Source organism: Mustela nivalis (assembly GCF_964662115.1).
Source record: "Mustela nivalis genome assembly, chromosome: 11".
In the NCBI taxonomy this organism is placed as follows: domain Eukaryota; kingdom Metazoa; phylum Chordata; class Mammalia; order Carnivora; family Mustelidae; genus Mustela; species Mustela nivalis.
This window is the reverse complement of record NC_139030.1, coordinates 73,934,159-73,961,950: the sequence shown is the minus strand read 5'-3', so window position 1 is coordinate 73,961,950 and position 27,792 is coordinate 73,934,159. Positions and strand designations below refer to the sequence as shown.

Below are 27,792 nucleotides of genomic sequence, written 5' to 3'. Positions count from 1 at the left end.
TCTCTCTCTGTCAAATAGATAAATAAAATCTTTAAAAAAACCCCACAAAAACAACAACAAAAAACAAAATCTGAAGCTGAGATTGGGAGAAAAAAAAATTAAGCCATATAAACACAATATTAAGGGTTTGAACCATTTTGCTAAAAAAAAAAAAAATCTGTGGTAATACAAACACAATTTCATAGCCTTTTATTATTTTTTATTTTTTTTTACAAGATTTATTTGTTTGAGAGAGAGAAAAAGAGAGTTGGGGGCGGGGGAGAGTCTTAAGCAGACTCCCTGTTGAGCACGGAGCCTGACATGGGGCTCAATCTCACCCTCTTGAGATTATGACCAGGGCTGAAACCCAGAGTTGGATGCTTCAACCAACTGCACCACGCAGGCGCTCCCACAGCCTTCTAAAGATTGTTTTGTTGGAGAGGTAGCCTTAATTTCAAAAAAACAGAAAATATTTCTGTGTTAGCAAAATTTACACATTATAGAAATCAAATAAATTATTTGCAGACTGACCATGTGATGACAGCCTAGGTGAGAAAGTAGTAGGTAGGGGGAAAGACTGGCCATGAGCAGAAGAGCACGGATGAGCCCACGAAATACAAATATAGGAAATGAGTCGCAGTGTTTTAACATTTATCTTACCATCAAGCGTCTGGTAAACGTGAAGTCCTGCTGGTACAAACTTTGCCACACTAAGAACCATATCTCCTTCCCAAAATTCTAACAGCTACAGAATATTAAGAAAAGAGAACAATGAGAAGGAACATAAATATCACATTTCTAGGTAAGAGAACACCACCGAACTAGTTTTCATATGTTTAGATGACATGGGGAGCTAGCAACTGAGTATACCCATCCCGCCCAACACCAAAGAAGACATCACTGGTGCTAAGTTCACCAAATCCAGAAACGGTTGATCTCAGCCACCAGTGACTGGAGAGCACCGCGTGCACGATGAGCAGCGAGCACCAGAACAGATGTACTGAACTGACAGGAAGACCACTTTCATCAGAAGGCAAACTGAGCAGCACGCCAGCCCAGAGATCTTTGTCCAAAAGAGCAAAAATCATTTGTTTAATTAGCATCGTTCAGGGAAAAGCAGCACGGATTCTAGCACCCATCAGAATTTTTGCTCTCTGAAAGGAATGTTTTCCACCATAAATTCAAAAAAGTGGCATTACTAGTTTCCATATGACCATGGATTGTTTTTTTAAATTTCTAGATTCAAGACTCTGGGGACTGGTCATCTTACCAGAGGAACATCACCCATAAAGTCAGTCCCATTTCGTCTCTCTCCACAATAGCACACAGTGGGTCTCGTAAAAAGGAATCTCCTGGGGCGCCTGGGTGGCTCAGTCGGTTAAACGTCTGCGTCAGCTCAAGTCATGATCTCTGGGTCCTGCGATCAAGCCCCATGTGGGGCTCCCTGCTCAGTGGGGAGTCTGCTTCTCTCTCTGCGCCTACCCCTGCTCAAGTGTTCCCTCTCTCTCAAATAAATAAAATCTTAAAAAAATAAATTTCTCTTTACACAAGTGACTAGTTAATTGCATCAATCTTGTAGCCTCCCGCCAGGCTCCTACTTCTAGGATAACAGAGACGTACACTTCAAACACCAGAAAGCAGACTGGAGTGAATCTAAAACCTATGAAAGTGAGTAGGTAGGTCTTTTCCATTTTAAAGGTCCCCTAGACAAGGCAGCTCCCCAAGATCACTTATATTAACACTGCGGGACTGGCTCAGGGATGAACTTTTAATGCAAAAGTTCAGAAACATTAGGAAATTTCAGAAATCCTAATACCAATCCAATCCTGAAGCATTATTCAAGTCAACTAAAGTTAACAAAGAAACTAGCCTGCTTTGCTTTGTACAAGAGAAAAATTAAAGAAAGCTAATAATTTGGGGCCTTGATAAGTTTCCGAGAAAATTCATTTATTTCTGCAAAAATAAAAGCTCCCCCCCTTTTTAAAAGATTTATTTTAGAGAGAGAGCCTGAGCAAACGAACACACACTAGAGGAAGGGGGAGAGGGAGAGGGAGAGAGAGAATCTCAAGCAGATGCCCTGTTAAGCGTGGAGCTTGACTCACAGCTCGATCTCACAACCCTGAGATCATGACCTGAGCTGAAATCAAGAGTCAGATGCTTAACTGAATGAGCTACCCAAGTGCCCCTAAAACTACATTTTCTATTTCCCTTTTCCTTGATCAGGAAGTAGTGAGAGGTGAAGAAGTGTGGTGAAAAGGAAGGAAAAAGTAAGGAAACCAGGGCTGAGGCTAGTTCTACCACAACCAGAAGGCTGACTGTGGGCAAGCCACTAGATCTCTCTAAATCACAAGTTTCTCACCTTTAAAATGGGGTTAGCTTACCTTCAGGTTATCCTGAGATTAAAGAACCAAAGGACATAACTTATAGGAAGGCACTATAAGTAAAATGAACAGCACTGCTGTCCTAAAAACACACGTGGATCAATTACTTGGGAGGCAAGGATTTACAACAATCCTTGTTTTCACTGCACAATAGAAGGTGTTTTCCTTCCCTGAAAAATTTTGGTAATAAGTGCTATCCTATACTTAGGAAAGGGAGAAACGTTAGTTGCTTTTGTTTAGTTCTTGGTTTTAGGCAACATGCTTATTTATTATTTTTTTTAGATGATTTGATTTATTTGAGAGTGAGAGAAAGAGAGAGGGAAAGCATGCATGAGTGAAGGGAAGGGCAGAGGGAGAAGCAGGCTCCCTGCTGAGCTGGGAGCCCGATGTGGGGCTCGATCCTGGGACCCTGGGATCATGACCTGAACTGAAGGCAGATGCTTAAGTGACAGTGCCACCCAGGTGCCCCAGCAACATGCTTATCTTTACCTTTTTACTCCTTTCCAAAAAAAAAAAAAAAAAAAAAAAAAAACAACCAAAAACCAAAAAATAAACCAACCCCCCCCCCCCCCCAAAAAATAGCTTTCTACTTCTTCTCTACCACAAATAAAATGTACCAGGCTTGATTCTCCCCTGAAAGCCTGCTGGCTGGACAGTGCGGGCCTCGCCTGTGCAGAAGGAAAAGACGCACAAGTAAAGAGAGAACATCTGGCTTGACCCTCGGAAAGTGGGAGATGTAGAATTTTCTTAAGTGCTTTGCAAAATAAATAGTTGAATCCTAAATGGGGTTTTGAAAAGGAGAAACTAGCTTGAGATGGACCTTAATGTCTAAATTAAGAGGAATCAAGGCTAAATTACCTGAAATATTGACTGTCGCAGATCTCCTAAAGTTTTTCTTTTATCAAAGGTTAAATCCCACACACTTTCTGCTTTAGAGACAACTGGGTGCAGAGCCCCACTGAAGAAATGATAATGAGGGCCCAGGTGGAGATGTAACTCTAAATTATTGTTTGTAGAATCCCATTCTGCCCTTTAAAGAAGCATAAAAAAATACATAAATGCTCTGTTTTTATAACACAGTTTCATCCCAAACCAATTATACTTGATTTACAATAAATTCTCTGTTCTAATTATTATTATTAATGTCCTTTTCTTCCATGTGCCGAAATTTACACATTTTAATTTCTCAATGAATAGCAAAATTTCAGCTCTGCCAGCATGAATTCCAAGCAAAATAAATTTTAGTATACATCATACAGTATTACTCTAAGTATTGAAACTCAAACTCTTCTAATCCTGAGAATATAGTTACAAATGTGCTAGAAACCTTTTCCTGTAATTGTGGCAAATGCTCTTCTGTAAAATATTTCAAGTGGGTCTCATGACCCTCCAGCCCACTCTCTCCGGTCGAGTAGACCGGAAGAGGCGGCTCGCCTCTGAATCCCCTGGTCGGCCTTGGAGCTGGTGCCCGACCATTCTGCCCCAGGCAGTCTGGCCCAGGGAGAGCTGGATGAGGCCACCGCCACTACTCCAAAACTCCTGACACAATCCTGTTCACGTGGTCGAAGACAGCACTAGCTCTTCTGATGGCCACATTAGAAAGCTTAGTGCTGGCTGGCGAAACCCCTACGGCTGTGGTTGTGAACACCCACTGCCAGTCCACACCCACTCACGCAGGTTATTTTTCCTGTTTAAGATATTTTACCCTAATTCTTATATTTTTAATGTCTTAATTTCCTTTGATAGTGGTTTGCCATTCAATCTACCTGCTTCTTTTTTGGCCCAGTTTTTAAGCCAATGACTAAAATATTGAACACATGCTGGCTACATAATCAGCCAGCCACGTGGGGCCACAAGGAGTCCACGAGAACATGCACTTCCCTAACCAAGCGCCCCACCGACCTCAGCAGAGAGCAAACGAGGACACAGTTCTTCAGGATTCCAGGCAAGACCGCAAAAGAGAAGATGAAATCAGCAAGTCCTCACAAACCAGGCCCGTGATAACCCATTACAGGTGTCTGCTCGGACGGACATGAAGCCTGGTAGTTTGCAGAATCCTTATTTCCTCCTCTCACTCGCCTCTGGTCTTCTGTCACTGAGTGCTGGGTCCCCACAACTCCTTAACTCACGAGGGGTGACTTTCACCCAGGCTCTCTCTACCTTGGGAATCACCTGATGGGCCAGGATACAATTCACTTAATGTCCTGCATGTTCACTGATTTCTCCAGGCTTCTGAGGCTTCAACCCTACTCAGCAATGGCCATTTATGTGACATCGTTTCATTCACTCTCACAGATAAAGATGATTTCAAAGTAAGATACTCTGCCTACAAAAATTCAGCAGCTACACAGACACAGGCACTGATGAGTTGACTTTGTTTCCTTTTTAATTTTCCTGATTGAAGACTTAAGACCTAAATGAGATCCTCATTCTCCAGGAAAAAAAAACATTCAAACTCTAAAAGTAAGTTAAGATTACCTTTTTATTTGCAGTTCAATGTTGGCTGCGTCCATTTCACTCAGCAAATGACATGGAACCCCATATCTTGGATTAGCTTGAGCTGTGAAAAGAACACTTCATTAACGTGGGCTGATTAAATGGAATCTGGAGGCTGGGACTCTGGCAAGAATGTGCTGGGAGCTAGAAAGCCTCTACTAACTACCTTTGTGAATGCTAACTTCCTGTGGACCTGTCTTCCCATGTGAAACATGGAAACACTGGAACAAATGGAAGATAAACAGTTCTTTATGCCATGCTAGAAGGATTCCATTTCTTCAATTCTCTTTAAGCATACTTTTTTAAAAAGAACACCCACTATTTTTTTCCAGATAACAAATGTAGTAATTGCCACCATAAAAATTCTGGAAATTACTTTTACAATATAGAAGATATCTTATAGATATTACTGTAATCCCATTCCCAAAAGATACTGTTAAGACCTGTTGTATGTACTTGTGGTCTTCCTTCTAAACCTACACAATGTGTCTGTATGCACACATGTACCTACATACACGTGCACACACTTATGTAAAGTGAGACTGGGATCGTATTTGACAAATCTGTAACGTGCTTTTCACTTCAGATTTGTGTTTCTCCAAAATTTTAAATGATTACACAGGAGTTCATTCTATAAATATCATAGTTAATATAGCCAATCTTTTTCTGGTAGGTATTTAAGGTGATTTCTAGTCCTTATTATAAAATAATGGGAGTAACAAACACCGTTGAACATGAATATCTATATACAGCTCTAATTATTTCAAGAAAGATTTGCAGAAGAATTACTGGTTTAAGGTTTTCAAGTACATATGATCAACTGGTTATAGGACTGTGTATGCCTACCGGCTGTAGAGGAAGTGCCAACTGTTGAGAACAAGTAACAAAAAACATTTAACTTGGTAGGGAAAAAGTGGCATCTCATTGCTGTTTCAATTCCCGTTTTTTAAAATTATTTTTTATTTATTTAGTTTTTAAATGAACATTTAATGTATTATTTGCCCCAGGGGTACAGGTCTGTGAATCATCAGGCTTACACATTTCATAGCACTCACCATAGCACATACCCTCCCCAATGTCAATTCCTATTTTTTAATTATGATTTGGGTTGATTCTTTTTATTTATTTATTTATTTATTTATTTATTTATTCATTCATTCATTCATTCATTTATTTTCGAGAGAAACCATGAGCAGGGACCAAGGGAACAGAAAGAGGGACAAGCAGAGCAGGGAGCCACATGCAGGGCTCAATCCCAGGACCTCAGGATCATGACCTGAGCCAAAGCAGATGTTTAGCCAGACTGCACCATCCAGGTGCCCGATTCTTTTTTTTTTTTTCCCTCCAGTTTATTGGTTGTTCCTATTTCTTCCTTTGTACATTGCTTATTTATATCATTTTCCCAATTTTCTACTAAGCACAATGGAATATATGTAAAAGCACTTGGCAGATGGGAAATAAATTTATTTTGCTGTTTCCCATTAGGCCTGTCATTTGCCTTTTTTATTGTTTAAGGTTTATAACACTTTTCCTTAATTTTTCTTTCTTTGCTTTTAAGCTTAGAAAGGTCTTCTCTACCTTAATATTGGAAAATATATTTTATACATTTTAAGGTTTCCTTTTAACATACACATTAAAGGAACTCAAATTTCATTCAAGCAATGATTATAGTCACTTGATTACACGGACTGTTAATTCAAGTGACTGGCTGCTAACCAGCTTCCCCCCTCTGCATCTTGAGTAATTCCCTCTCCTCCTGTTCATCTGAAAAGTCACCTTACCACGGATTAAAATCTTCGAAAGACCTGGGTGGATTTCTGGGCTGGCTCTATGCAAGCGCTGTGTCCCTCTCTGTGTGAGCACTGCACTCTCTTAGCTGCTGGAGCTCTACAAGCAGATTTTACTGATGGAGTCAATGCCCTTCAGCAGGTCCTTCTTCAGTCTTGGTGAACGTTCACCTCTCTAGATGGATTTTAGAATCACTTTGCCAAGTTCTGTCCCTTTATCCCCACAAAAAGTCCATCAAGATTTCTGCCAAACCTTTATTCATTTCCTAAACTAACTGGAAAACCATTCAGTGCATAGCCAAAACATAATGCATACTAAAATCCAATTCATTCTTTTTGTGTTAATATATATTTCTATAACTGTGGATTTTGCTTCAGAATATTTTTACCAGAGCCACAGCTATATTCTTCCCCTGTCAGAAAAATAAAGCCTAGAATTTCTCGTTAAACAGAATAATTATGTAACTGTTTTAGAACCAGAAAGTTAATTTCCTTTGACTCACATGCAAATTAGTAACTTATCTCTTCTTACTTTTTATAAAAACGATTACTATTCTCATTTTCTAAGAACAGTGTCCTAATTTGTAACTACAGATATCCCTCTATCTAAGGAACTTCCCTTCTTAGGATTTTCTACTTCTGAGTAGACTTTGGGAAGTGACCAAAGTCTTACATACTGATTCATGTCAGTGGTTTCAATAAAAAAAATTTATCACTGAGGGTCTCAGTGTCTAGTCTCCCTGCTATGAGCTGTGTTAGAAGGTTTAACAAAGAACGCTTTTAATTTATTTCAACTGCTCATAAAACACATTAGTTACCTTGAAGGAAAGGAAAAAAGAGGGCAATAAAAGGCCACTTACAACCTGAAGGCGATAAACACATGGCCAAATGACAGAGCCAAACCTAAGCATAGGGCAATTGTACGCAGGTTGGTCCACCCAACAAGACACCATCACGCAGTTCGAGAAAAACTAATTCTGAACACTAACTATGGTCTCATATCATTAGAGGGGGAAAATAAAATAGAAATATATAATTATAAAATGACAGATTGCTGGATTTCTTTTGGCATAATGTATTTCTTACTATTAGCCTGAAAATATTTAAAAATGTTCCAAGAGCACACTTTCTCTTTAAAAGGGTAAAAATTAAAATAGCATTCAATATTTATCTTCTAACATCAACAACTTGAACAAATAGGAACACTTCTCTTTCCATACCTTCTGGGGGTCTCTGCAACTGGGATTTCCGATAAAACAACATGTAGGCACTTTCTTTACCCTGAAACTGCCGTTCAATATCTTTTTCCTTGATTGGTTGGACTTTGGAATCATTTATATCAAACCAGTGAGGACAGGAGGTTTTATCATTTAATCCTGGGGATTCTGAAGTAAATGTCTTGAAAATGTGTTGATCATTCCTTTGGAAATCAGACTCAGCCTGGAGAAAACCATTCTTCAATAGACTGACTGTACTTTCATCTGAACTGAGTAGAAATATCTGGGAATGAAGCTTTAAGAACTATATGGAGACAAAAAACAAATACTAGGTTAATGAAAAAAATTTTTTTAATTGGACACAAATAAAAAAACTACATCTTCCTTTCTGTGACTAGATTTTGAACTTTATTTTTGCACTAGACAGCTGAGAGGGAAAAAAAAATCCATCTGAGTCATGATTAAAACATTTAATAAAAATCAGGGTTCTCTCTGTTCAACAGTCACATCAAGGAGGAAGCTGCCATGCCACAATCTAAAACATAGGTTACTTCTGCTTCAGTAACACCATTCTTAAAAAGTACTTTACTGGGGCACCTGGGTGGCTCAGTGGGATAAGCCTCTGACTTCGGCTCAGGTCATGATCCCAGGGAGCCTGCTTCCTCCTCTTTCTCTCTGCCTGCCCCTCTGCCTTCTTGTAATAAATAAATAAATAAAAATCTTTAAAAAAAAAAAAAAAGTACTTTACTAAAGCAGATTAGGTAGAACAAACACTTCTGAGATGTTTAAAACAATCTAAACGAAGCACAAAGGCAATCCCACAGTGAAGCACTACAAAAGAGAATTTTAAAACTAGTGACTCAGACAAACCCTGTTGGAATGAAGTCATAATTATAAGCCTACACTGTCACGTAACATTAACTAGACCAAATGTTTATTTCAGAAGGAACTAAAGGAAGCGGACAGGTTAGCTCAGGAAACCAAAGCGCAGAAAGCTTAGGTCTTAATCTCAAAGGCTATTACTCAAGTTCTAGCTAAAGGATTAGGAAGAAAAAAACACCTTTCCTCATTGCCTACCCCCACTTTCCATCTCTACTCTTCTCTCACTCCCTGACTCCTGTAGCCTTACGTCTCCTCTTTTCTCAGCTTGAACTCACTTTATACAGGAAACCACTCGGGAGGCATGTGCAACATCTGCTTAGCCCATCAATCAATATGGAAAGGTGACTTTCTGATTTTCCACTTGGATGGAAATAATGTGTAGTAGTACCAACACTCTAATCAAAGTATTGTTTTATCACAGACGGATGGAAACAGGTCTATGACCCAAAGACAATATTGCTAATACTGTGTATAGAAGATGGTAAAACAGTGTTGCAGCTAATTTTTAAGGTACAATCAAATAGTGATAATCAGAGAGTAGCCATTTTTTTCCTTCGTTTGAGAAGTGAGAATTAATTCTTTTTAGCCTCAAGCTTCAGCAGAGTCTGGTCCAATAATGGCAGAGAACTTTTACTGGTCTACCTTTTCTGATAAGAAAGGATAAACTCCAGACAAAATAATGAAAACAAGTGTTTGGAGAATAACCAGAAACAGGCTTAAGCAGAGGGGACATAATCCTTCAAAACTAGCTGAGTTTTACATGAAGCCACTGGTTCCCACTTTATAGCAGTGCATGGTGGGAGAGTTCAAGCAAAGGGCAGGAGTCTTACTGAGCTGAGGAAACAGAATTTGAAAATGCCAGAGAGGCTATAAAGCAAAAGACAAAGAGTTGCATTAAAGAGCCTAGAATCTATACCAAATCCCCCTCAAATCCTTGGCTGACTCCTGATTGGAGCATGGATGGCCCAAGACACAAGAAACCCCACAAAAAACAACAGCTGGTGGAGTCACGACTGGAACAGAGATTTTAGCAGAGATTTCTGGGTAGATGTGCAAAGATTTTAGCAGAGATTTCTGGATAGACAGAACACGGAATTGAAGTTCTGACAAGATAGAGACATGACAAATACCTGAGGCTTTCTATTGAAATCCTAGAAGGGCCGTGCCGTAGGGCAAGAGCTGGTACGCTTGTAAAGCGCCAGATAAAAGGCAAACTTGAGGTAGGTACATACATAACTTTAAAAAAGTAACCACTTAAAAGTGTGAAGATAGTTCTCAGCTCAGGGGCAGCAGGTCATATTTGCCCTCAGGCCACTGTTTGCTAAACTCTGCCTTCAAAGGAAGAACCATGCATTTCCCACGGGACTAAGAGCTAAACTGCAGCAGATTCACCCTACAAAGCCCAAAATGAAGCTTCCATTGGATCAAGGATTCAATAACCTGTTAGAGCATGATGCAAAACTCTTTAAAGAACAACCATTAAAAAAAAAAAAAAAAAAAAAGAACCACCGTATAATCCACTGTGTCCAGTAGGCAATATAAGATTAAATGACACAGAAACAGGACAGTGTGATTCAATATTCAAGAGAGGATACAGTCAATTCATAAGGGAGATAAAGTTAACAGAAAGAGCCCCAGATATAATCCAGATATTATGACAGTAAACAGTTATTAAAATATTTAATTTATATGACTTAATAAAGCTAATAGTATCTTCAAAAATTAATCTATAGGAAAGGATGAACAGACTGGGTTCAGATAGGGAATTTCAGTGGAGAAATGGGATACTCTCAATTAGAGATAACTGGAAATTCCAAAGCTGGCAACCACAATATCTAAATGAAAAGTTCACTAGCTGGGCTTAATGGAAGACTGGATACAGCCAAAGAAAGAACCAAGAACCAATGAACTTGAAGATGGTGCAATGTAAATCAACCAAGCTGAAGGAAGGTAAAAATTAGAAAAAGAAAAAAATCTCAGTTACTTAAGATCTGTGAGGAAATCCTGAATGGCCTAATCTACATGTAACTATAGTCCCGGAAGGAGAAGAAATGAGGGGCAGAAAACCAAATTGGAAATATAACGGTCAAAACTGAAGAAAGACGTCAAGCTACAGACAAAAAACTTAGCAAATATAAAGCAAATAAACATAAAGAGTACCACACTGAGACACAATATTGTTAAGCTGCTAAAAAACAAAGAAAAAAGAAAAAGAATCTTAAAAGCAGGCAGAGACAAAGATACATCTTGTTCAAGTGACACTAGCCTTCTGAGCCAAAATAATGGTAGCCAAAACATAATGGAATGACATCTTTAAGGTGCTGAAAGGAAAAAATGGAAATTATTACACTAGAATTTAATATCCAGCAAAAACAACCTTTAAAAAACTGAAGGCAAAACAAAGATTTCAATCAAAATCAAAATGATACCAGATGCCCAGCTGAATGTGCAAAAAGCAGCAACAAATACCAGAATGGATAAATATAAACACTATTTTTTCACTAGTTTCTTTAAAAGTTGCCTAAGTGTTTGAAGCAAAAAATAGTATTAATAAAAATAAGTAACACAGAGTAGAATTTACACTTAATGGTACAATAAAAGGCAACAGCAGACAGGATGGGAGTGGGGAAACGTAGTTATACGACTGTAAGCATCTTACTTACACTGTTCAGGAAATGGTATACTATTAATTTGTAGTTGGTAATATTGGTTTATGTACAGTATAATCCCTAGAATAAAAATATTAAAGAAATAAAGCAATATATTAGCCAACAGAGGAGATAAAGTAGAAAGACTGAAAACCACTTGAGTCACCTAAAGGGTGAGGAAGAATGAAAGAGCAAAAACAGAGGAGCGGATAAACACCAAATACCTCAACGGTGAGTTTAACTCAACCATATTCGTTGCTGCATTAAAACCAAGTGAACCGAACATTCTCATTAAAAGAAACTATCAAACTGTCATCTGATAGAAAACAGATGAACAAATAGAGAAAGGTAGAGAAGATCAACAAATACAAAGCTGCTTTTTTGAAGAGTTTAATAGATAAACCCCAAGGCAAGATTGATGGAAAAGAAAGCTAAAATGCAAAAATGATCAATAGCAGAAATGAAACAGGGAACTTAACATCTGCTCCAATGGGCCTTACAAGGATAATACGGTGGTATTGCAAACAAATTTATGCTATTTTTTTTTTTTAAAGATGTTATTTATTTAGAGAGAGACAGAGAGAGAGGAGAGAGTATGAGCCAGGGGAGGGGCAGAGAAACAGACTCCCAGCTGAGCAGGGAGACTGATGCAGGGCTCAATCCCAGAACCCTGGGATCATGACTGGAGCTGAAGGTAGACACTTAACCAACTGAGCCACCCAGGCGCCCCAACAAATTTTACTTTATTTTTTTTTTTTAAAGATTTTATTTGTTTATTTGACAGACAGAGATCACAATCAGGCAGAGAGAGAGAGAGAGAGAGAGAGAGAGAGAGGAGGAAGCAGGCTCCCTGCTGAGCAGACAGCCTGATGTGAGACTCAATCCCAGGACCCTGGGATCATGACCCCAGCCAAAGGCAGAGACTTTAACCCACTGAGCCATCCAGGCGCCCCAAATTTTACTTTAAATAAAAGAACAAATTACTTAAAAATGACAACCATGCAAATAGGAACTAACTTCATACTGTTTGCAAGAAACACACTTGTATAAAATGGCTTGCAGGGTTACATTAATACCAGACGAGGTAAATTTTAAGGCAAGGAATAAAGGAAGGGCAATGTACATCAGGAGGCCATAAAAATCTAAAATGTGTGTGTATCTAATAATATAACTTCATGGTACATGAAGTGAATCTTTCCAAAGTAAAAGGGGTAAGGGACAAATCCACAATTAAGGTTAGAGATTTAAACCCCTCAGTAACTGATAAAGCCCAAAGACAGAAAAATTAGTAAGGACAGGACCAATTTGACATAATTGACATTTATAAAACAATATACCCAATAAGTGCAGAAAATAACTTTTCTGGTGAATACAGAACTTTTAGCAACACAGAGCATATTCTGAAGTGTGAACCAAGTCTCAGTAAATTCAAAAGAACTAAAATCATGGAGAGTATGTTCTCAGGTACAATGGAATTAACTAGGAATCAACCTATAGATAAAACAAAAATATAGAAAGAAATCCCAAATATGTGGAAATTAAGCAACACAGTTCCCCCCAAAATCATGAGGGAAATTACAAAATATTTTGAATGGAATGATAATGAAAACAGGTCAGATTTGTTTGCAGTTAAATTAGCCCTTAAAAAGAAATTTATAGCTTTAAAAGCTTGTATTAAAAGGAAGGTTTAAAAACAACTGAGATACCATGCTGGGAAAAAGTTGATCTTATGAGATCCCAGAAGAAAAAGGAAGGAAATAATTAAAAATAAGAGCAGAAATCAATGAGATAGAAAACAGATGAACAGTAGAGAAAATCAACAGAGGCAAAAATTTGTTTTTTTTTTTTTTAAAGATTTTATTTATTTATTTGACAGAGAGAGATCACAAGTAGGCAGAGAGGCAGGCAGAGAGAGGAGGAAGCAGGCTCCCTGCTGAGCAGAGAGCCCGATGTGGGACTCGATCCCAGGACCTTGAGATCATGACCTGAGCCGAAGGCAGCGGCCCAACCCACTGAGCCACTCAGGTGCCCCCCAAAATTTGTTTTTTAAGAAGTTTAATAAACTTGATAAACCCCAAGCAAGACTGATGAAAAAAAAGTGAGAAAATACAAATTACTAATATTACAAATGAAAAAGAAGAAATAACTTCAGATACTACAGACACTACAGAGAATATGGGATACTGTGAATAACTTTATGCCAATAAATCTGATATTATAGATAATGTCAGAGAACAAATTCCTTAAAAAACACAATTTTCCAAAATATTGCCAGAACAGAAAATCTAAATAACACTACAAGCAAAGAAATTTAAACTATAATTACAAAATCTTACCGCAAAAAAAAAAAAAAAAAAAAAAAAAATCAGGTCTCAATGCAATAGGAAGCTCACAAATAAATAAATCCACAATTACGTGGTCAATTAATCTTTGAAAAAGGAGGCAAGAATATCCAATGGAAGAAAGTCTCTAAAACAAGTTAAGTTCTAGGAAAACTGCGCAGTGACATGCAAAAGAATGAAACTGGACCGCTTTCTTAGACCATACACAAAAATAAGCTCAAAATGGATTAAGGACCTGAAATCATAAAAATCCTAGTAGACAGCACAAGCACAGTAAGTTCTCTGACATCAATCGTAGCAACATCCTTTTAGATAGGTCTCCTGAGGGAAGGGAAACAACCAAAAATAAACTACTGGGACCACCTCGAAATAAAATGCCAACAAAACTAAAAGGCAACCTACTGAATGGGAGAAGATATTTGCAAATGACATATCTGATAAAGGTTTAGTATCCAAAATATACCAAAAACTATACAATGCAACACCAAAAAAATCAAATATTCCAATCATAAAATGGACAGAAGACATGAACGGACATTTTCCCCAAAGAAGACATTCAGATGGCCAACAAACACATGAAAAGATGCTCACTGTCACTCATCACCAGGGAAATGCAAATCAAAAGTACAATGAGACATCACCTCACACCTGTCAGAATGGCTAAAATCAAAACCACAAGAAACAACAGGTGCTGGCAAGAACTGCACAGCCACTGTGGAAACGATATGGAGAGTCCTCAAAAAGTTAAAAACAGAACTACCCTATGATCCAGTAATCGCACTACAATATTTACCTAAAGAACACAAAAACACTTATTAGCAGGGATATATGCACCCCTACGTTTACTGCAGCATTATTTACAATGCCAAGGTATGGAAGCAGCCCACGAGTCCATGGACACATGAATGGATAAAGGTGTGGTATTTACATACAATGGGTATTATTCAGCCAATTAAAAACAAAAACGAAATCTTATCATTTGCAACAATATGGATGGAGTTGCTGTGTATTATGGTAAGAGAGAAGCCACCAGAGAAGGACAAATACCATGATTTCACTCGTTTGTGAAACTTAAGAAACTAAACAAACAAAGGGGAAAAAAAGAGAGACAAACCAAGAAACAGACTCTTAACTAGAGAGAACAAACTAATGGTTACTAGGGGGGAGGTGGGCAGGATGGGGGAAATGGGTGAAGGGGATTAGGAGGACACTTACCATGATGAACGCTATGGACATATGGTACTGCTGAGTCCCTATACTGTACAACTGAAACTAGTAACACTATGTTAATTACACTGGCATCAAATAAAAAAATTTTCAGGTCTCAACAGCTTCATCAAACATTTAATAAAAAAAAATCAGTCTTAAGAGAATTCTTTCCAAGAATATAAAGGAGTGTTTCCTGACATGTGAGTCCTATATGACCCTAACACTAAAATCTGACAGACACTACAAAAAAAGAAAACCAAAGACTAATATCTCTCATAAATGGAGAAGCAAAAATCCTATATGAATGAGCCAAATGAATGCAGCAATACAGGAAAAGCTCATGACCAAGTGGGATTTATCTCAGAAATATAAGCTTTTTTTTTTTTTTTTAAAGATTTTATTTATTTATTTGACAGAGAGAAATCACAAGTGGGCAGAGAGGCAGAGAGAGAGAGAGGAGGAAGCAGGCTCCCTGCTGAGCAGAGAGCCCGATGCGGGACTCGATCCCAGGACCCCGAGATCATGACCTGAGCCGAAGGCAGCGGCTTAACCCACTGAGCCACCCGGGCGCCCCAGAAATATAAGCTTTGCTCAACATTAAAAAGGTCAATGGAATTCACATTAACAGAATACATGGTATATAAAAAAAAAGTCAGCATTTGATAAAATCCAACCTCTATTCAAGATCAAACTATCAGTCAATGATTGAAAAAAAAGCTAACTCTCTCAAACTTATAAAGGATATTTGCATTTTTAAAGAACCTGCAGAGCTAATATCACACTTAAGAGTAAAACACCGAGACAGCGACCCAATCATTTTATTTATTTACTTGAGAGAGAAAAAGAGAGAGAGCATGAGAGGGGAGAGGGTCAGAGGGAGAAGCAGACTCCCTGCTGAGCAGGGAGCATGATGTGGGACTCGATCCCGGGATCCATCCATTCAGGATCATGACCTGAGCTGAAGGCAGTCGCTTAACCAACTGAGCCATCCCAGGTGCCAGACCCAATCATTTTAAATGAAAACCTTAAAACCTATGCTATGGACTCAGAGTCATTAAGCCAACATACACTTCTGCAGTGTGGTCTAATTAAAAGATGCACTTAAACACTTACTGAAGTATGTAAACCCCTTGCTTCTATAAGGAATAGCTCCAAAATGTTTACTAAGTGTTGCTGTGTGTTTTTTCAGTCGAGTGGTTTCACTTGTGTTCAGTTTTTGCTTCTAATCTCTCTCACAGCCTAGGAAAACTGATCACCAAGATTAACAGGATTATGTGTAAAAGAAAGATCAAGGGAAAACTGTGGGAACACCCTAAGACATTTCTGTAAATAAATGATGAGCTTCAGGGTATGAACTTCATGACATTTCTTGCTATTGCATTAAAAGGCTTTCCCCTCTTCTTTTTCTGCTTACTTCTTGATTCTATAATAAATTACTCAATAACTTAACATTTAATAAAGAACTCAACTGAACTTTAACCATTAAACAAAAATACTGATTTCATCTTCACCTAAAGTTTCGTTGCAAAGGGATCATAATATAATTTCCTGGTATGGGACCTCCCATATGGATGTCATCTATTACCTTTCGCAGTGGTCCATACTGTCTTCTGTACTTCTTGTTCCAAGACATTCCTGTCTTTTTCAAGAGTTTCTGGCCCAGCTGATCAACAGGAATTACATTATTCTCCTCCTTTTGAAAGAAACAATCATTTAAGAAAATGTGATAAGATGTAACTAACATTTATGAGTTCAAAGGCACCAACAGAATTCTATCTAATTACATGTGCCTAAGACAGCGAACATGTAAGTGGATTAACCATAACTGTTGCAAAATAAAATTTTTTTAAAGAAGTAGATTAAGCCTCGGTTTAGAAAACTTGAATTGTGCTTTCCTACACCAAAGTTTACACATTTACTTATTTTTAAGGATTTACTTATTTATTTTAGAGAGAGAGTGAGAATGCACATGCACACACAGGAGTGGGAGGAGGGGCAGAGGGAGAGAAAGAATCCTAAGCAGACTCCCTGCTGAGGGAAGAGCCTGATGTAGGGCTTGATCTCACAACCCTAAGATCATGGCCTGACCTGAACACTCAACTGAGTCGCCCAGGCACCTCAAGTTTAAACACTTAAAGAACATCCAAAGAGTATTCTAAGATTGAGTAAATTCCTGCTATTTTGTGGGAATTTTATAAGAAATATTTAAGTGCAAAAAAGGATTATCAAGACCTCTTCTAAATGTCCCCCCCCCCCCAAAAAGTTCTAAAAGCTAGTAAGAAGTGACTGTTTGGGGCTGAAATGTGTCCAACCCCCCACCACCCTGGCCAATTCATATGCTGACTCCTTAACCTTCAAGATTTCAACTCTGACTTTATTTGGATACGGTTTTTAGAGAAAAATAAGGTCATTAAGGTGGGTCCTAGGCCAATCTGCCTGATGTCCTTATATGAAGAAGAAATATGGACTCACAGAGGTTTGCAGGGTGCCCAGGCACAGAGGAAAGACCATGTGGACCCACAACAAGGAGGTGGCCATGCGCCAGCCATGGAAGCCTTAGGAGAGAACCAACCTCTGGCCCCTGACCTTGGACTCCTGGCGTCCATGACCGGGAGAAGGTAAATGACGGCTGTTTAAGCTCTCCGGTCTGGGGCCCTTTGTTATGGCAGCCCCAGCAGACTGATACAGCGGCCGCAGAACAAGGTGGTTAAAGGACGCAGCGTGGGTCCATGGTAAAGACTTCAGAAAAAGTCTTTGTAAGAATGGATAAACACATGCAAGGAACTTACCACCTGTACAACACAGTGCTAAGCAAATGTTAAAAAGCCATATAGTGGAGGCATTACTGGTGTATCAATATTAGGAATGAAAAGGGAGACATAACCTCAGGAACTACAGAGAGGAGAAGGCTAACACAGGAAGATGGCAAATTCCCAAACAATGCATACGGTAAATCCCAATTCTATTTAAAAGAACAGTAATACCCCAAATCCTATACCCCAATACCGATATATGTATATAAACAGAGGGAAGACAGAACGCAAAGAATACACATCAAAGTGTTACAATTATTGGGTACTTGGTTTAATTATACTTGTATATATTTTATACTTTTCACACATTTCCTAGGTTTTTTCCCTCAAATTTTCTGCCACAAATATGAATTTTTTTATAACCAGAAAGTCTCTAAAAAATAAACTATAACAACAGATACAGAGGAAGCCCCAAAGGAATAAGACTCTGACTAGTACCAGTAGCAGTTCTAGCATGAGCACGTATGTGTGCATATCTGAAATACACACACACACACACACACACACGCAACTTAAACTCTCTCTCTACCTGTAGTAAGATTGCTTTCAGAATTATCAGTGGATCATCATCAATCTCTTCTTCATTCTGGAGATCTTTGAAACTCAAAACTGGTTTGCTCTCTTCCTCCTAGAAAGGAAAGCAATAAAAATTTGTTGCTTAAGAGGTAATTAACAAAATAGAAATGTTTGTGCTGTGAAGTTTCAAGATGGAAAATGATGATAAAAATATTGGAATAACTTAGGTAGACCTTGGAATCCAGCAGGCTGGGCTTTGATTTCCAGCTCTGGTTGGCTAAACCTGGCCACGTTATTTAACTTCTCTGGCATTATCTGTGAGCGGGACTGCAGATAAACTCCCAGCACAACACACATGTGGCAGGTCTCCACAGGTTCCCGGGAGACACCACTTCAGCTGCACCTTACAAATCCTGACATGTTGTGTGTCACTGGCAAGTGCAGCCTACTAGCACTCGCTTCTATTTCCTGATCGTCCAAACTTTGCACCTCACTCTATGAAGTTATTCGAGAACATGTCCAAACAAGGTATTTTTTTCCATTGATTTTCTAATACATGCCATCTTGCCAAAGTATTTTCATTTGACTTAAAACCATAAATACGAAGAGACCTAATGACACGAGACAAAAATAATAAAGAAACAGCAAAATAAAATGGTAGACTAACTATAACCATCCTACTGAATGATTACTAAAAATGCTGCATAAGCAAACACAACAAAACAAAGGCATCTTTTTAAAACACACACTGAATTAGCAAGAGTATCAGGGAAATCCTCAGAGAACAAGTGAAATGGGAACTGGGAGGAAATCCAGAGTTGAGGCCTGCAGCTGTCCCAGCTCTTACAGGATGAGGTCTGGGAGACAAAGCCCAAGGACCCTCCAAAGTACGGAGCCGAATGACTGGTGTTCCAAACAACCAGTTCTCCGATCCTCTGACACCATCTAGGGGTCACAATTCAGGTCAGTTCTGATACTAACTTCACGCAGTCCTGCAAGACTTCCCCCACTTCAGACAACAGCCACAAGTGGGGTCCCAGGCCACCTGCACTTCTGCTGGGCTGATTACAAATTCTAGGGTTCCTACAATCCCCACTTCAGGTTTGATAATTTCCTGGAACGGCTCACAGACCCAGGACCTTATACACAGGACTATAGTTTAGTACAAAGGATACAAATGAACGGCCAGATGGCAAAGCACATAGGGCTAGAAGGGTCCTGAGGGTCTCGGTTCCTCTACAGGGTAGGGGCGGCCACCCCCCTGTGGATATGTTCACCAGTCCAGAAGCTCCCTTACTGTCCTGGCTTCAGAGTTGTTGTCGTGGGTTTTAAAATAGATTTTGTTTGTTTATTTGACAGAGAGGGAACTCAGAGAGAGCAGGAGAGGCAGAGGGAGAAGCAGATTCCCTTGCTAAGCAGGGAGTCTGACATGGGGCTCAATCCTACGACCCTGAGAACGTGACCTGAGCTGAAGGCAGATGCTTAACTGACTGAGCCACTGAGGCACCCCTTGCTTTAGAGTTTTAATCAAAGTTTCAACATGCAGGCATGACTGATTGACAGAACTCAATCATCAGCCCATCTTCCCTCCACAGATCAGGAGCTGGGGCTAAAAACACAAACACTCTATTCATGTGGTTGTTTGCTCTGGTGACAAGCCTTCAGTCTGAAGATGTCTAGGCCCCACCAAGAGTCATCCCATTAGTATGAACTCAGGTGTGGTTGAAAGGGGTTCATTATGAACAACAAAACGCATGCCTATCGCTCATGCAATTTCAAGGACCTCTATTCCAGGAACCTGGGACAAAGACCAAATATATGCTTTTCCTTCCTCCCTCCCTCTCTTTCTTCTCCCCCTCTCTTTCCTTCTTTTAAAGATTTATTTATTTGAGACAGAGAGAGAGAGTGAGAGTACACATGAGCAGGTGGAGAGGGGCAGAGGGAGATGGGGAGAGACAATCTCATGCAGATTCCCCGCTGAGCACAGAGCCTGACTCTCAACCTCATAACCCATGACATCACAACCTGAGCTGAAATCATGAGTCGGACACTTAACTGACTTAGTAACCCCAAGCACCCCAAGTATATAATTTTTAATTATATTACAAAGATAATATAATTCAGCAGACAGCTAGAAAAAAAGAGCTACGTACTTTCTCAGTACAAACATGACCTAGAAAAAATTCACCCCACAATAAAGGACAACAAGGAACTGGCTTGGTTTGACCTTGATACTAGAGATGAAGGTAGAAAAACATCTGTAACGATTTGTACTCACAAGTAGGTCCCCACAGGGCTTTGTGGTCCAAATTCACACTAGCTGTATGGCTCTAAAACCACTAAGTCAGGATGTGATTTTAAAGTTAAGGGTTGGAGTGACCCCAGGCATGTGGGAGAGACAAACACCTTTTCAGAGGAAGGCGCTTTCAACTCAGTCCTCAAATTACTCCAGTAAATCACATTCTTAAAAAAACCAACCATCTCAGGCTACAGTCTAAAATAGTAAAATCACAAGGAAGTAGACTTAGCAGATATCTAAATCAGACTGCAATTAGCAGACCAATGAAATAGCATGTTTAATAAGTTTAAAGATGTCATTAAGGAAAAAAAGATGTAAAAATGGCAGAAGGGGAGAGGCAGGCCAGCACTGCCCTCTATTTGACACACCACTGCAGGTGACAAACAGGCAAGGCCCAGTCCTCCACTTTGCCGGTGTCCAACCCTGGCCTTGTTGGGACAGTAGGACTAGTTCAGGGCTGCCTACTGGGAGCCGTTGTGAAGCCTTCTCTGACCCACTCCCTCAAAAGTGCAAGATAATGTCAGTCAACCATCGATGAAGCAAAAGGTCTCTAAAGAAGCAGAAAGCAAAGATCAGGCTCCTTTTCGCAGCCAGATCTCGAGTCACATTTTGAATAGGAAATGGTGTCCATACTAGAAGAAAGGGAGCATCTTCTAGACAGACTAAGAGAGACAGAAATGTCGCATTAAAAAAAAAAAATTTTTTTTTAAAGTAAACTCTACACCCAACATGGGGCTCAAACTCATGACCCCAAGATGAGGAGTCGTTTGTTCTACTGCTTGAGCCAGCCAGGCACCCCTGAAATGTTGCCTTAAAACCAGGAAAAATTACGTCCGATGGGTCATGAAAGTTATTTCTTTGCAGACGGTACCTACTAAAAAACTCCATGAATGCAGGGAACAGCTCCTTGAAAGGAAAGAAGAAACTGCCAAACTGTAAGCAGAAAACAATACCAGGCTGTGATTAGAATATATGGAATTCTACATCTCTGGGCACAAGCAATCTCCCAGGATAATGGTAATAGAAAGACAAGCAGGGCCTAGCAGGTATACGTACTCAAGTTGAAATTCTTTTTTTTTTTTTTTTGAAGGTTTTATTTACTTATTTGACAGACAGAGATCACAAGTAGGCAGAGAGGCAGGCAGAAAGAAAAGGGGGGAAGCAGACTCACTGCTGAGCAGAGAGCCCGATGTGGGGCTCGATCGCAGGACTCTGAGATCATGACCTGAGCCGAAGGTAGAGGCTTAACCCATGAGCCACCTAGGTACCCCTGAAGTTGAAATTCTTAAAGCGCTACTCATTATTTGAGCACCATAGAGCTCTGGATGAAAAAGCAGTGATCCTGGAAGAACGGAATAAGGAGAACAACTGGACATATGGGATGCTTCACAGGAGGCATGAAGAAGGAAATATACTAAGCGCAAATGGAAAGCAATCTTCTGATTGCTCTAATGTAACAAAGCTTCAGGAACAGAGGAGCAGGTGGAGAGCAAAACCAAATGACAGAGAACCTGTCTGCCCTCTCGAGTCACACTGCAGACCCAGAAGGGCAGCCTGACGATGCCAGCAAAGAGCAGAGTGATTCTGAGGAAGTGAACAAGTGCAGATCCGTCCCAGGAAGCACAACCCAGAACGGAGACATGAAGAGAGAATCACCGCTTGAGACATGAGACCTCACCTCTGTACAAGGCTACCTCTGTGCGTGACCTCCACCACAGACTTGAAAGTGAAACTGCAAATGAATATTTAAGCATCAAAGACTGACACTAAATCTCAGCACCTCTAAAAGTGCTGCAAAGCAGTGAAGACAGGCGGCATGATGGGAATCTGCTCGAACTAAGCACAGGGACCTCGAGAGCTGAATTAGACCAGACGAGGGAGGAAACCTTCCCTTTGTCTGACTGGGAATGTGTCCCAGAAACCAGCGTCTTGGCAAACCGTGGCACAAGCATTTGGGAGAGATGCTTGTATGATGTTCTCGGCCAAACAAAATGGAAGGTAAAGGACTGGAAAGGGCGAAACAAAGCAGCATTTCTCCAAAGTTGTCTGAAACTAAGATGGTTTAGCAAGATGGCTGGTTTATAAAGTCAACAAACCAATGGTAACTGCATTTCAAACACTACTACACGGAGTCTAGAAAATACAAAGTTGAGACACGGCCCCACAGAACACCTTCCTGGTAAGTATCAAGCAAAAAGTTTGACTTTTAAACATCCAAATACTTTTTCTAATATCTAAGTACAATAGATGGAGCATGAGAAATGCAGACGGATGTTCTGAAAAGCCAACAACGCCATCAAAGAGAATGTGCCCCCAGAACACTGTTGTCACCCCGAGAAGCTGTATTATTATATGTGGTACAACTACTGGTTAACACCACCACCTGTCTGATAATCGGGAAGATGTCATAAGCATTCTACATCCTATCACGATGGTCTGTAACTTATGGACATTTCAGTGTGTTTTAGGTACTTGTTAGAAAACTGGTTGCGAGTTCAGGCTTGGTGTGTAACACACTTTGATTCTTCCCATTGCAAATAATCGGAACTAGACTTCCAGGGGGTACTTTCCCTCAGGACATCTGCAAATTCTTAAGAAAATTACAAAACTTTTTAAATAAGAAGCTCTAAAATATGAAAAGATATATCTGACTTATACATGCTGGTTCAAAACTCTACTACTGCTGAGAATGGGTGTTGTGTATGTGTGGCTACTGATAAGCTGATCCTAGAAACAGTCACAAAGGAATAAAAGGCCAAGACACTACTGAAGAATGACACGACACAGGGACACCTGCCCTACTAGATACCACAACTCATTATAATGCTACTGAAATTAACAGTGTTACTACTGGCCTAGGAATACAAAAAAGAACAATGGAATAGAACAGAGGGGCCCCAAAGGACTCATACATAAACAAACAATTGATATAACACAACTGACACTGTCGATTGGTGGGGAAAGAATGCATTATTCAATAAATGGTAATGGGCAACTGGGTTAAAAAAAAAAAAAAATCACATACCATTCATAGGAAACCATTCCAGAAGGACTAAGAAGTTTTAAATGTAAAAGGCAAAACTATAAAACTTTTGGAAGACATTATAGGAGGAAAATCTTTATCATCTTTGGCTGGTGTCATGAGAGGCAGAGAAGCTGGGAACAGCTGTTGATTATAGGAGACCCAAGAGATACACTAACTAAATATAATGCAGGACTCTGAATTTGACACTACATTGGGGAAGAAAATGCTGTAAAGGGTCTGGATGAGACAACTGGTGGAATCTGAATGTGAACTCCTCATTAGAGAGCACTATCACTTTAATGCGCAAGCTTCTGATTTTGATCCTTATGTAAGGGAACACCCTCGTTCTCAGGAGACAAACACGGAGTATTTAGGGGTAAAGGCACCTAATTTCAGATGGGTCAGCACTCATAATGTTAACTATGTGTGTTTGCACAAATCTGGCAAATTGTTAACAACTGAAGGACGCAGGTGAAGAGGATCTATAGGTGTTTCTATGATGCTGATTATTTTTCTTTAAGTATGAAACTTTTTTTTTTTTTAAAGATTTTATTTGTTTATTTGACAGACAGAGATCACAAGTAGACAGAGAGGCAGGCAGATAGAGAGAGAGAGGGAAGCAGGCTCCCTGCCAAGCAGAGAGCCCGATGTGGGACCCGATCCCAGGACCCTGAGATCATGACCCGAGCTGAAGGCAGCAGCTTAACCCACTGAGCCACCCAGGCGCCCCAGTATGAAACTTTTTATAAATAAAAATTTAAAACTTCTAACTATATTAACTTCCCATGCCTAGAAACATTTCCAAGGGCAAATATATGTAAGTGGCAAAAGATTATCCTCACCAAAACAGTAAGACTAGAACTAATTTCTATGCTTACTTGAAATTGCCAGTTTCCCAGATGATCGACATCTTTAATATAGACGTGGTAATGTCCTCCATAGCAACCACCTTTATGTATAATAACCGAGAAGAGGTCATAGACATACTCCAAGTCATCCGAGTCACTCTACAAGAAACAGAGCATAAACAATATTAGTTTGCATAAAATGGGAAGACACATGACCAAAGAGAATTTCTTTCTATTTTTAAATAAGAAACCTGTTTATTATTGTTATTTAGGGGTAATTTATGTAAATTTGAGTAATTGGCTTTAAAGTTAAATATTTTTAATTCTGAGACTGAAAACTGTCATTCATCTAGGAAACATTTTTTTTTTAAGATTTTATTTATTTATTTGACAGACAGAGATCACAAGTAGGCAGAGAAGCAGGCAGAGAGAGAGAGGGAAGCAGGCTCCCCGCTGAGCAGAGAGCCGGATGCGGGGCTCGATCCCAGGACCCTGGGATCATGACCTGAGCCGAAGGCAGAGGCTTTAACCCACTGAGCCACCCAGGCGCCCCAGAAAACTGTCATTCATCTAATACCGCATAACAACCAAGCAAATTCTGCCTCTTACACAGGAAAACGCAAAAAATGTTACTTTTATGAACTTTGGCTAAGATCATGTACTCTAAAGTGCTAATAAAACATGCTCCCCAATGTATCTGCAATAGTTTTAGCAAGAGAAAACCATCTTTGTGTTATACCTATTACACTGTTTTAGAAATGTGTTCTTTAGCTGTTGAAATGTGTCCTGTTTTCCAACTAGAGGGTCATGGGTCTCAGAGTCAGAGCCATATCCACTATCACCCTCCTCACACTCAGTGCTCTGCATCACAGGAATTAAGCAGTTATGAATACTATCTGTTTGTTTAGAGACAGTTTAGTGGGATGAACAGGTTCTTTCTTCTATGATCAATCTTTTCCATAATTAATGTGCTCTGTAATTGTGACTGACCCAACTGATGAAGGCTTATATCGGCGTTAAAAAAAAACAAAAACCTACTTTAGGTTAAGAGATACTTTGCTTGTGAATACACCACTCGAAGGGTGTCAATTATTAAGAAACTTATTTCCCTGAAACACTCTACTTCTAAAGTAAGTAGTATTTTTTAAATGTCTGGTTCAGGCAAAAGATGAGAGATAAAAACACAGAGGCAATGTGACCATTTTTTTCGTGAATACCGAAATCAAAAAGTAAAACTACGGTCAATTTCTTAGCTAGTGCTCAATGGTTCACCTATTTCAATTTTGTTATTTCAAAGTATGTTAAAATAATGTGATAAACTACTCTTTTGAGAAGAGCTAAAATTTTTCTGTATGAGATGATATACATGAACTAAATCTAGAGTGGTCATTTCGTAAGATATGTAAATCAGACTATTATCCTGCACACCTTAAATGTACATAGTGATGTCTGTCAATTATTTCTCAACAAAACTAGAAAATTATAGAAGAATTAATGCAGTTATCCTGAAAAAAAAAAATTATTGTTGTTGTTGCTGTTTTTAAGTAGGTTTTACGCCCAGCAGGGAGCCCAGTGCAAGGCTTGAACTCACAACCCTGAGATCAAGACCTGGGCTGAGACCAAGAGTTGGATGCTTAAACGACTGAGCCACCCTGGCACCCCCAAGAACTGTTTTATTCAGGCAATAAATGGGGGGGTATATTGATTTCCTCTGGAAAAACTGTTCATTCTGTATGTGCCAGTCAAACAAAATCCAAAAAGCTCAGCTACCAGGCTTGAAGTAGAGGAAGGCCCATCCGAATTGAAGAATAAAGAAAATACAATTTTTATACAAAAAAACTTAATAGCTACTTAATAAATGCTCTTTCTGGTCTCGATATACATACAAATGACTTGTAAGAAGAAATGCAGCAGTCTCATGGCTCTGATCTTGGCATGTACAGCAATTATACAGAAAATATTTTGAAACGGCTTATGAAGTACATTGTATAATTAGCGTTCTCAAAACTTTCCTTCCTGTATTTCAAAGATTATAAATTCTAGTGAAATTCCAATTTCTAGATGTGTAATTCACTTTCTAGATGTGTAATTCATTATTCCATCTCATGTAAACTAAATCCAAATCCAGATAACAAAATACTAATTAATAGTTATTAATTAGTCATGTAGGGTAATTTCTCATTCTGTTCTTAATTTTTCTTCTCAAAGATTTTTCAAGGAGAGTTTACTAAAAAGAACTGGGGACAAATCCATACTTTGGAAATCAAAAGGACTGTAAGAAACCAGTAGTCCTTGGCTGGGATTGATTTCATCCACACTCTCCCCCAGGAGACACGGGACACTTGGTAAGATCTGGACATTCTGTCACTACTGGGGATGGGGTGAGAGGGTGGGATGCTACTGTCCCAGAGAAGACAGAGGCCAGGGATGCGGCTTAAAATCCTATAATGTGTGGGATACAGCCCACAACAAAGAATTACGCAACTCAAAAATATTAACTGTGCCAGGCTGAAAGATTCTGCAACAAGTCAACCGAAAATCAGGCCAAAAAATGATTCAGTCTTGAGAGGAGGAAAGAAAGAATTTCACAATAAAACAGTCCAAACCTGTTCACAAAAAGGCTTGAGATTGATCCGGAGAGGGAACGTGTAACAGCTAGTTTCCTTGTATCTTTCACGCTTCACAAAATCAAAATTAAATCTTAATAATGACACAGTAAGAAAGGGAGGCAGCTTACGTAATTTGGCTGACTGTGGAAAGAAAAAAAATTTACAGTTGTTTTAAAAGCAGAGTTATAGAAAAGAATACATAATGTTTCTTAAGATATAAAAAAGCAACCCATGATTCAGTTTAAAGAGAAATGTGTCCTTCAATCACATTAATTCATCAACCTGGATTTAAGTCAGTACTTGATGTGAATTCATCTCTTTTATGGGACTAAAGGTGATGTGACTCATTTATGTTAACAACTAAAAGTTTACAACCCAAGTTTATGTTTTTAGTGTTGATATCCTATAATCAAAGCTATCCGATGAGCGTGTTGTAACTGGTGTTCCCCCTTCTAACACTGCTCCTTCCCTGTGTGAGTCCTGGCCTCCTTGGTGCCTCCACTTTGTCTGGCACACACACGGTCCTTTTATTTCTGAAGGACTGGAGCTCCTCACCTAGACCTACGGACCTATTTCAGTGGATCTGAATTGTTGAAATTACATGGTCTGCATACTTGAATTTTTTGGGGAGAAGATTCACAGTTTTCATTAGACTTTCAAAACGCTCTCACTCCCCTAATGTTAAGACCCACTGATTGGGGTTTTACAATGATTGTCCTTAAAAGCAAGTAAAAAGGCAAT

General features: G+C 39.3%; 1 protein-coding gene across 12 annotated transcripts in view; it reads right to left on the bottom strand.

The window, feature by feature from the left end:
• Window positions 1–27,792, bottom strand: part of USP40 (ubiquitin specific peptidase 40) — a 75,800-nt gene that overhangs the window by 36,073 nt on the left and 11,935 nt on the right. For 11 of the 12 annotated variants that reach the window (XR_014300555.1, XR_014300556.1, XM_082690600.1 and 8 more), the window contains 8 exons: window positions 27,049–27,192; window positions 24,473–24,601; window positions 18,284–18,382; window positions 16,527–16,634; window positions 7,864–8,164; window positions 4,839–4,920; window positions 3,219–3,390; window positions 640–724 (listed from right to left, as the gene is read on the bottom strand). Coding sequence is in view for 10 of the 12 variants with exons in the window: in XM_082690600.1 (XP_082546726.1) it covers window positions 640–724; window positions 3,219–3,390; window positions 4,839–4,920; window positions 7,864–8,164; window positions 16,527–16,634; window positions 18,284–18,382; window positions 24,473–24,601; window positions 27,049–27,192 (1,120 nt within the window). In the remaining 2 variants the exon portion in view is untranslated. The remainder of the gene's footprint in view (window positions 1–639; window positions 725–3,218; window positions 3,391–4,838; window positions 4,921–7,863; window positions 8,165–16,526; window positions 16,635–18,283; window positions 18,383–24,472; window positions 24,602–27,048; window positions 27,193–27,792) is intronic. The other variant, XM_082690598.1, reaches the window with a different exon arrangement.